Source organism: Triticum aestivum, chromosome 6B (assembly GCF_018294505.1).
Source record: "Triticum aestivum cultivar Chinese Spring chromosome 6B, IWGSC CS RefSeq v2.1, whole genome shotgun sequence".
NCBI classification, from domain to species: domain Eukaryota; kingdom Viridiplantae; phylum Streptophyta; class Magnoliopsida; order Poales; family Poaceae; genus Triticum; species Triticum aestivum.
Genome location: NC_057810.1, coordinates 197,899,064 through 197,908,840, shown reverse-complemented (window position 1 = coordinate 197,908,840; position 9,777 = coordinate 197,899,064). Strand labels below are relative to the sequence as shown.

General features: G+C 49.3%; 1 protein-coding gene across 1 annotated transcript; it reads right to left on the bottom strand.

The window, feature by feature from the left end:
* Positions 1-1,323: 1,323 nt before the first annotated feature.
* Positions 1,324-3,742, bottom strand: LOC123136546 (chorismate mutase 2, cytosolic). The gene is made up of 5 exons (XM_044555949.1): positions 3,471-3,742; positions 2,561-2,647; positions 2,299-2,442; positions 2,049-2,141; positions 1,324-1,677 (listed from the first exon to the last, which is right to left on the bottom strand). Exons 1-5 carry the CDS (start codon positions 3,663-3,665, stop codon positions 1,426-1,428), a joined length of 771 nt encoding a protein of 256 aa, XP_044411884.1. The 5' UTR covers positions 3,666-3,742; the 3' UTR covers positions 1,324-1,425.
* Positions 3,743-9,777: the final 6,035 nt, after the last annotated feature.

Sequence of the window (9,777 nt, the reverse complement as noted above, 5' to 3'; positions counted from 1 at the left end):
TTCGATATGGAAACCAAGTTACCATCAAGAGTGCCGAGGCAGACAAGATTAGCAAAAGGCTTGGTCCGGCGAGGGTTCCGGGTTGTGGGCCCTACGGTCATTCATGCAGGCAGCTGGACTTGCAAATGACCACCTTGTTGGGTGCTTCCGTTTTGATGAGTGCAATGCGTCTGCAACTGTTTGCGCCAGTGAAACTGAAATGCTAAAGCCGAAGCATGATATGACAGCAAAGAGATCACCAATGATGTTGCACTGTCAGGGGGCGACCGTTAAGGTGATCGTTTCATAGAACTTACAATGAAAAGCATTAGCCTTACCACAGTGACCTGGATTTTCTGTAGGTTTTGTGTTAGAATTTCCTTGGGCAAGAGAGTGTAGGATCAGAATGGGTTTGTGTACAAAAGTTGTTTGTGCAGTAACTGCAATGCAACTTGGCATGTACATATGCCACTGAAATTTGTGCAACAAGTTAACCTGAGGGTTTGGGGGCAACATGAACTAAATGTCCTGTCCAAAACAAATAACTTAAACCGAAATTTCCTGGAAGTTCCAACCTTTGTTGACTATGACAACAATCGCGACCGACTATTAAGACCCTCGCGGCTATGGCAGGGCAGTACGCTCTGCTCTCTCGCGACCTGTGCTCTAATCAAAAGACTGAAGGCTCCTACGAGGAAGATGAAAAAGGCATGACTTGCACCCATGATGGTTATCACTTCCAGACTATACAAAACTCAGTTATTGTGACAATGGTATTATTACATCCTTATAACAACGTCCAGAAATGACACTAAGTAGCACAAAACCAGAACACCGTATTTGGTTTGAAGCATTTGATTAACTAACCAGATTTTGCAAGGCACGGTTTATACTAGCTCTGTGGTTCATTTTCTTACCAAAGCACGGCCAATTGAATGGAAAATAATTTGATGACGGAACTTTGGTAGTGATCATTCAAAAAAGAAAAGAGAAACGACATTATCAAGAGAGACATTTTGCACCCAATGCTTTGCTGGGAATTCAACAGGCTCTCGAGAAGTCAAAGATCAATCATCCAGACTTCGCACGAACACAGAACACGTTCAGAACCATCAAAGGAGGTTACTGAGGTGATAGATTGCTACAGAGTTGGTTTTGGTCCGTTCCAAGTCCGTGCGAAAACCATCGCCCCGGTCAGGTGCTAGTTATGCCCGAGGTATGATCCCAGATGGTCGAATTTCACACGGATTCGGAATGATTGTGGAATCACCAATCAGGGGTCCTTAACATTGCAGTTATATCACTTCTCATAGTTGTTTCATATGCATCTGAACAAATTTTACGGATTTCTCGATGCCACATTCAATAAAGCCTCTCGAATTTGTTTCATACATATGGCAAGCTCAAAAGCATGCAACATATTTATATTTGAAATTATTGGGTGAATCAGTCAAGACGCCGAAGAAGATATTCGACTTCAACATCCTTCGTTAAAGGCATTACCCACATATCATATAGCTTAGAAAGCACTTTTGGATCAACTTTACAGTGACTGTCACAGGCATCACCATCTTGCTTGCCTGCACTGTCCTCCAGAGTGACAATCTGTCCAAATATCCTTGCCTTCTTCTCTACTCTCTTCTTGACCTTTTCTTCAACTGCCGTGAATGTTAGTAAGTTCATAAGAGCATTGGTGTCCTGCATTGAACAGCAAGACAAAGGAACTTAAAGGCTTGATTCAGACTGGCAGTTCCTATCAGGCTATCACAAATGCTAATGCATGGAGCTTAACATGGAAAGCACTTCAATAAAATAGGAATAAAGGCTTGTATGCAACGGTGCATCATACACAACACACTTGGCGGTTATTGTTCAAACTTGAAATGTCAAGGTGCATGAATATATAAATAAGCCAACAAATTTTATGAAAAATGCAATAAAAATCTAGTAAGTCTATATAAGAGGTGGAAGATAATTTGGGGAAGCAAAGATGTTAACTAAATTAACCATGATATACGATGTGAACGATAATTTGACGAAGTAAAGTATAATATGCCAACTAAATTAACCTTAGCACGTATTGGTGGGCTATAATCTTGAGGTGCGTCTCTGAATTTCACCTCAGCAACATATTTTCCACAATGAATTCTTCTTGAGAGAGCCTACAAGCAAATAATCAACGCATTTCACTGATCTCATAGTAATTATCAGTAAACTAAAATGCTTTTTTTGCAAATATATCTATAAACTAAAAACAGAAATTCCGATAGTAGCAGTTATATGTAACATTTAAAAGAAATGTTTGTGTACAACATATACCTGCAGACATGCAAAATCTAATGCAACTGTTTCTGCATAGTTGCCATCATCGCCATCCGCAGTGAATAATGGTAGCAATTCATTGAAATACATCTTCCATATTGCATCATTCACACAGACCGATGAAGCAAAAGGGTGCAAAACCTACGAAGAAAACAAATAATAACTCAGAATCCCAGCGATAGTTAGTCATCACTCGTCAGTTCCTGATATTATATTTTTTTGAAGTGCTGATATTATAATATCAAAATCCAGTATTCACCTTTGGGTGACCTTTGGTAGGAAAGACAGGTGGTGGAAGATCTTGAGAGAAGAATGGAACATCTTCTGGCTTTTGATAGTGTCCAGCCTATGATATCTTACAGATGTAATTAGATCACGCATACATATGCTCAACAATGACAATTAGAAGTATATCACACAATAAGTCAACTATATGTTCAGTTGAAGTTTGAATGTTTCATAGGATGTCATGGATAGGATACGAACATAAGCTATGAAGTCCTAAAATATTTCCCCATCTTCATTTTTCAACTAGTAATTATTTCCCTGACTAATAAGGCATCAACAAAGCATTTATCAATCAAATTGACTACCTGCTCATTCGAACTGGTCAGATTTCAGGTTCTTTATTTGCCCTATGGAACAGGAGGTAATCTTGACAATTAGCTAACCCTGCATAAGCAAGAGCGGAATATGACACAAGTAGATGAAACCAAACCCAAGGGGGCAGGTGCCACGAATACGATGTGCACACCCAAAGGACCAAGCCAAGTCTGGCGACTACGATCTGTGTGACTGTTTCAAAGAGTACACTGCCATCTGATGATGACAAAGATGACTGACAAGGGACGAATGAAAGAAAAGGCCGCTAATTCCATCATATATTACCCATGTGTGGCTGTGTATTGAAGTGCTAGTGTGCTGCCTATATAGGTGAACGTGTCGTAAGACCAAATTAGCTATGAAGAGTTTCCACTGGAAATGCCAGAACTCCACATGCCCACGCAAGCTCATCATGGCTGCACTACAATATGGTCAAAACCTGAACCTGCAACAGTAACAGGATAGCCAAATCTAAACTGATCCGCGCGACTTCCGGCCACCGTCGTCCCAACAACTGTGTCAATCTCCGGACCCTCGGTGGGAAGTCAAGAAGGAACTAGGCTTGCCTTGGCGTGCAGGACCTGGGCTTCCCGGACGAAGAACTCGGCGAGGGAGCCGCCGCCGGCGGCGGCCGAGTAGGCCGGTGTGTTGCGCGGGCGTTTGGCCCGCTCGATGAGCGCGAAGACGATGGAGTCCTCCTCGCGGATCAGCTGGTCGCGCACCGCGGCCAGGCTCAGCTGCTCGCCGCCCCCCGAGTCCATTGCTCTGCGCCTCGTCGGGTGTGGGGAAAGTGAAAGGCGCGCGTAGGAAGCTCGTCGCGTCGTGGTCAAGTGGTTCCGAAGATGTCGTGCGAATTGCCAACCCTTATTTGACCCTAAAATAACGGAAATGATAAATGTTCGGATTTTAACCGTGACAACTTGAACGTTTTTTATGATAACTTAAGTTGATAATTTTCTAATAGAAAACTAACTGGTCAAAGTTGACATGTTTTAACAACTAAAGTTGCCACGTCACCTCAACTAAAGTTGCTATAAAAAACAGTTCGGAGTGACATGCTTAAAATCCGAACCCGAACATTCAAGATTTATGGAAGTCCAAAAATAAATTTACTCGCCATAAGAAGATCTCTACGAGGAAGGACAGAGCAACTCTCATTCGGGATTTGGAGATGTTTGCAAATCTGCGCAAGATCAACTTGAAGCTAAACCCAGAGAAGTGTGTGTTTGGCGTCCGCTCCGGCAAGTTGCTTGGATACTTTGTGTCCCACGGGGGATCAAAGCCAATCCCAACAAGATCAAGACCATTGAGCAGATTCATCTCCAAGTCTGCCGAGCGTGCCATGCCGTTCTTCAAGATTTTGAAGAAGGCATGTCCCATGAAGTGGACCCCTGAAGCAGACATAGCTTTGCAAGAATTGAAGACCTACCTGTCCTCTGTGTCTACCCTGGTTGCGCCCAAACCCCAGGAGCCGTTGTTGCTATACTTAGCGGCAACCAACCAAGTGGTCAGTGCAGCCTTGGTAGCACAGCGAGAAGTGGATGAGAAAGAGAGTGAGCAGAGGCTAGCAGGGCCAGATAAGGATCAGAATAGTAGCAAGCACGACAACGATGACAACCCCAAGAACGCGGCAAGGAAGAAAGTGGTGCAGCGCCCAGTGTACTTCGTCAGCTCCTTGTTGCAGGGGTCTAGGTCGAGGTACTCTAGCATGCAAAAGTTGATCTTTGGCCTCATCATGGCCTCAAGGAAACTGCGTCACTACTTCCAAGCCCATGATACTCCAAAACCCAGAGGCTACCGGCAGAATAGTGGAGTGGGCTTTGGAGCTATGCAGCTTCGGTTTGAGGTTTGAGAGCACATCAACTGTCCAGAGGAGGGAGTTGGCAGAGTTTATTGCAGAATGGACGTCAACCCCTGATGAGGAAGTGACAGAGACAACTATCCCAGACAAGGAATCCCCCCAAGAATGGATTATGTATTTTGATGGTGGTTTTTTCCTACAAGGTACGGGGGCTGGCGTGCTTCTTGTTGCCCCCTCCGGGGAGCACTTGAAGTACGTCGTCTAGATGCAACCAACAATACAACAGAATATGAAGGGCTCCCTGCCGGGCTCAGAATTGCAGCAGAATTGGGAATTAAGAAGCTGATCATTCGAGGAGATTCATAGCTGGTGATGAGGCAAGTCAACAAGGATTATCAAAGTCCATTGATGGAGGCATACATTGAGGAAGTGAGGAGATTGGAGGAGCACTTTGACAGATTACAAACAGAGCACGTACCCCATGCAGACAACAACATAGCTGATCATCTGTCAAAGTGTGTTGCGCAGAAGCTTCTTGTGGAACCTGGGACTTTTGTTCTCCGTCTCACTCAGCCCTCCGTATCCCCATCAACAATGGCCCGAAAACGGAGAAAGTTGGACACCGGAAAGCCTCTCCCGATAGAGTCATCCGCTCCCGGCAGAGACCCTGCCGGAAACAACTCCTCTCAGCCTGCCGGACCACCCCCTCCAGCCGGGTCCATGGATCCCGCGTACGAGGCCGGTGCTCCCGCGGCGGAGGAGGTGCCGCTAGTCCTCGTTGCCGAGCCACAGGCTCCAACTTGGGCAAGGCACATTGTCCGCTTTCTCCAAACCGGAGAGCTTCCCGGCGATCAAGATGAAGCTGAAAAAGTAGCCGGGAAGTCCAGTATGTATCAGTTTGTCAATGACACTCTATACAGAAGGAGGCCCAACGGTGTGAAATTGAAGTGTGTCTGCCGGGAAGAAGGAAAGGAACTGCTGGTTGAGATACACAAAGGAATGTGCGGCTCCCACATTGAATCAAGGGCGTTAGTTGGGAAAGCATTGCGGCAAGGATTCTATTGGCCCATAACCCTCCAAGATGCGGTCAAGCTAGCCACTAAGTGTGAAGACTGCCAGTTCCATTCCAAGAAAACCCACTTGCGTGCCCAAGCGCTTCAGACAATCCCTCTGTCATGGCCATTTTTGGTCTGGGGGCTCGATATCCTCGGCCCCTTCCCCGAGCAATCGGGGGCTTTGAATTCTTGTTCGTTGCCATCGACAAGTTTACAAAGTGGCCGGAAGTGACTGTCGTGAGAAAGGTGACTGCTCAGTCAACTATCAAGTTCTTGAAAGATCTGGTGTGTCATTTTGGAGTTCCGGCAAGGATAATCACCAACAACGGCACCCAGTTCATGAGTCGCGCCTTCATGCAATATGTTCATGCCCACGGATGCAAGATCTCATTCACCTCTATGGCACACCCCCGGAGCAATGGATAAGCTGAGAGGGCGAACGTTGAAGTGCTACGTGAACTCAAGACAAGAACCTTTGATACGCTGCAGAAGCACGACAGGTGGTGGATCGAGGAGTTGCTGGTAGTTCTCTGGTCCCTCAGAACGACACCAAACCGAGCTAGCCGGCAGACTCCCTTCTCCCTGGTCTACGGGGCAGAAGCAGTTATCCCCACGGAACTCATTTACGGGTCGCCTCGAGTACTTGCTTACGATGAAATCATGCAAGATCAGCACCGGCGTGACGACGCTGTGCTACTTGAGGAGAACCGTCTCCGGGCTGCTACGCGTGCTGCACGCTATCAGCAAGCCCTGCATTGTTATCATAGCCGCAGGGTTCATGTCCGGTGTTTTGAGGAAGGTGACCTTGTCCTTAGGCGCGTTCAGTCCGCCAAAGGTACACACAAGTTGTCACCAAAGTGGTAAGGCCCTTACCGGGTAGTACGAGTCACCAGACCCGACGTAGTCCATCTGGAGACCGGAGATGGCACTCTGTTGCAAAACTCATGAAATATTGAGCATCTCCGCAAGTTCTACCCGTAAGGCGCGAGGCTGCCGGGCCCTGCCCGGCAGCCACCCATTTGTATAGGCCTTGCCTCAGTTGCATGTAACCCCTTGTACAAAGCCGGGGCGATGACCCCGTGCGAGAGAAAATAAAGAAGCATTGTAGGGGGGCCCCAACCTAGATTGCATGCATGCACGAGCATTCCAGATCACTGCATAAGCATTTTCATGAGCATCTGCATATGCATATAGATGGGATCGCATCTTGCATTCATTCTCATCTACATGAAGCTGCAGGTTCTTACCATGGACTTGGCTTCGACAAAGGAGTGATAAGATTGCCCGACACTGCGATCCTGGCAAGCCAAACAGATAAGTTCTACCTCTTGTCCATTCGTGTTCTGTAAGCTATAACTTATGCATTAGAAAACCTCGCCACTCCTTCTAGACTTAGGTGCTCCCATTCCCGACCTGAACGTTGCTTCGGTCAGTGTGGTCGTAGTTGCCTTTGATAAAAGGAAGTTGGCGTGGGGCTGGGCCCTCTGTCTGTAACCCGACAGATAAGGTTCTCCGGCAGATAAAAAGGGGGCTGGCTGGATAAGCCTGCCGGGACAAACTCGTTTGTTTACACTAAAGAGGCATCTCACCTCTGCATGGACGTATACATGTAGGGGTTCCTCTCCTCCCAGGCACGGCAGGTGAAGGCTAGAAGGGCAAGGGGGAGCATCGGGGAACACGTTGATGGAGAGCACGGCAAAGGCGACCCGTCAACCACCCCACCAGGGCCAGCAAGGAACGGCAGGATGAACAGAGCTGCAGCCCGAGAAGAAGCCTGCCGGGGCTCGGCTGGAAGACTGCTGGAGGAGCCCGGGAGCGCCATCCCCACCTCTGCATCCAACTCCCCGGCATATCTTGTTGCCGGGAGGAGATGCAGATGTAGATGATGGCGCTACTGCCTGATGAAGATGGTGCGAGCGGCGATCAGTCGGAGTCGGAGTCATCACCCTCCCGCCCACCAGCATCGTCATCGTCGTCACGGTCCTCCTCGTCGCTCCTGCTCGAGGAGGAGCTTTCTTCGTTGGTAGAGCTCTCCGCGCAGCACCCTAAGAGAATTCCCGAGCGCCCGAAGACCTTGATGGAAAGTAGGCCGCTCTCCATTAATTTGAACTGGAGAAGGTGCCCATCCGTCAAACTATGGGCACGGTTGAAGGTCTTCCAACCACGGCGGACGTACATAACATGAGGAGCAGGGAAGTCGACGTCAACCCACATGACGTCGTTCCCGCAGCCCCTCATGTGCAACCTCAAAATGCGCGGCGGATCGAGCTCCATTTCCCGGACGAACGGGGTAGGAGGACGAAGATGGCCGCACAGAGGCTTATACAACCTGATGAAGAATTCTCGAGGCTGATCTCCAGCATGGCCTTCCATCGGGGGAGGAGCCGCCGGCGGAGGTACAACCGGAGCGCCGCCCCGTCCTCCTCCTCCTCGAGCGCCACGAAGACCTCGACCTCGCCCCTCCCTCCTCCTCTCACGGCGGGCTCCGCCGCTGCGAGCTCCGGAGGAGGGGTGATGCGCTGACGAGTAGAAGCCCTCGTCGCCGCCACTGGAGTACCAGCGCGTTCTCGCCCCCTCACCATGATGAGCGAAGGAAGACTATGAATAAAGAAGGAGGAAGAGGTGCGTATGGGAAAACACCATCCTTGCCCTCTTTTATAGATGAGCAAGGCCAGGGGCCGGCCCGTCGCCCCTTGGGCGGCCGCCCCGCTTGTCCAATGAAGCCTCCCCTCCCTGTTCAGAGACATGGGGAATCAGGACCGACCCACTGCTCCAACTAGCGATGCCTGATTTTCCGCCTCGGCACTCACACCCGTGCCCTCCACGTCCATCACCTACCCTTCCTGAGGCATGAAGGACACGTGGCAGATGGGCCAGAAGCATGGAGACAAGTGGGATGGCCGTTTCTGCCCCGTGATCGTGGGGCATGAGCGCCATGCAGGCCATGATCCGAGACTTTTTCATACCATCATGCACGACGCGCGGGGAAACCAGAAACTGGCCCAAAATCAAGACTAATGAAGAAGCAAAGAAGATCTCGAGAGACCAACCTCTTCAGCAGCGCTGCCGGTGCACTTGTTATGCCCTACCCGACGATGCTCGGCAGCGCATTCGAGGCAGGCCTGGGGGCTTCTGTCGGTGCAACAGACCTGGGGCCCGTTGCCCTGACTGTGCACATGCGCAAGATCAGGATTGAAGCATCAGAACAAGATGAACAAGAGACCAAGAGATTCAGAACACCAATAAGCAGAACGGAAGGATCCAAGGCCAAGTCACACTACAAAAAAAGACACATCCGTGACATTTTGGGCCGAACGATTTTTTTTCTATCATACATATGACACTTCTATGACGATAATTGTGACAAAACCCGGTATCATCATAGATGTGGTGGGCTCCTACTTCTATGACAAAAAATCATGACAGAAAATGGACTTTTCGTCCTGGGCGGGCTGGAGACGCAGCTGCATGACATTCTTTGGGTCGTCCATGACGGAAAAAACCATGGTAGAAGCGAGGGGGAGGAAAATTTCGGGGAGTTGCCGGTTACGGTGGGAGGTCGGGGGCGGAGCGATGCGCGTTTCTCTCGTACAAGTATGCATGTGTGTGTGAGACGTTGGCTCTAACTGAACCCGAGCAAGGCGTTGGGCTCTAACTGAACCCGAGCGATTGCATTGCAGGCTACGCGTTACTGAACCCGAGCGATCGATCGATGGCTATTAACTAAACCCGATGGAGCGATTCCTTCGCTACTTCTGCTAACTAAAGCCGATCGATGCTGCCTCTGGGATGAACAGTGAGTGTTGCGGGGGGGGGGGGGGGGGTTGGATGAACAGTGAGCGGTGGCGTTGCCTCTGGATGAACAGGAACCCGTGGTGTGGAGGGCTGGATGAACAGTAGACAGTGGAGGGGTGGCCGTGGAGGGGTGGTTGAACAGGACCCCGTGGTGTGGAGGGCTGGATGAACAGTAGACGATGGAGGGGTGGCCGTGGAGGGGTGGTTGAACAGTAGTCGGTG

Bases quoted from the DNA above. Each gene is read 5' to 3' on its own strand.
- LOC123136546 (XM_044555949.1), bottom strand. From the start codon at position 3,665: ATGGACTCGGGGGGCGGCGAGCAGCTGAGCCTGGCCGCGGTGCGCGAC. The intron at 2,648-3,470 runs GCAAGCCTAGTT...AAGATATCATAG, and splicing joins CCCAGGTCCTGCACGCCAAG to GCTGGACACTATCAAAAGCC. The intron at 2,142-2,298 runs GTATATGTTGTA...ATTTGCTTGTAG, and splicing joins TAGATTTTGCATGTCTGCAG to GCTCTCTCAAGAAGAATTCA.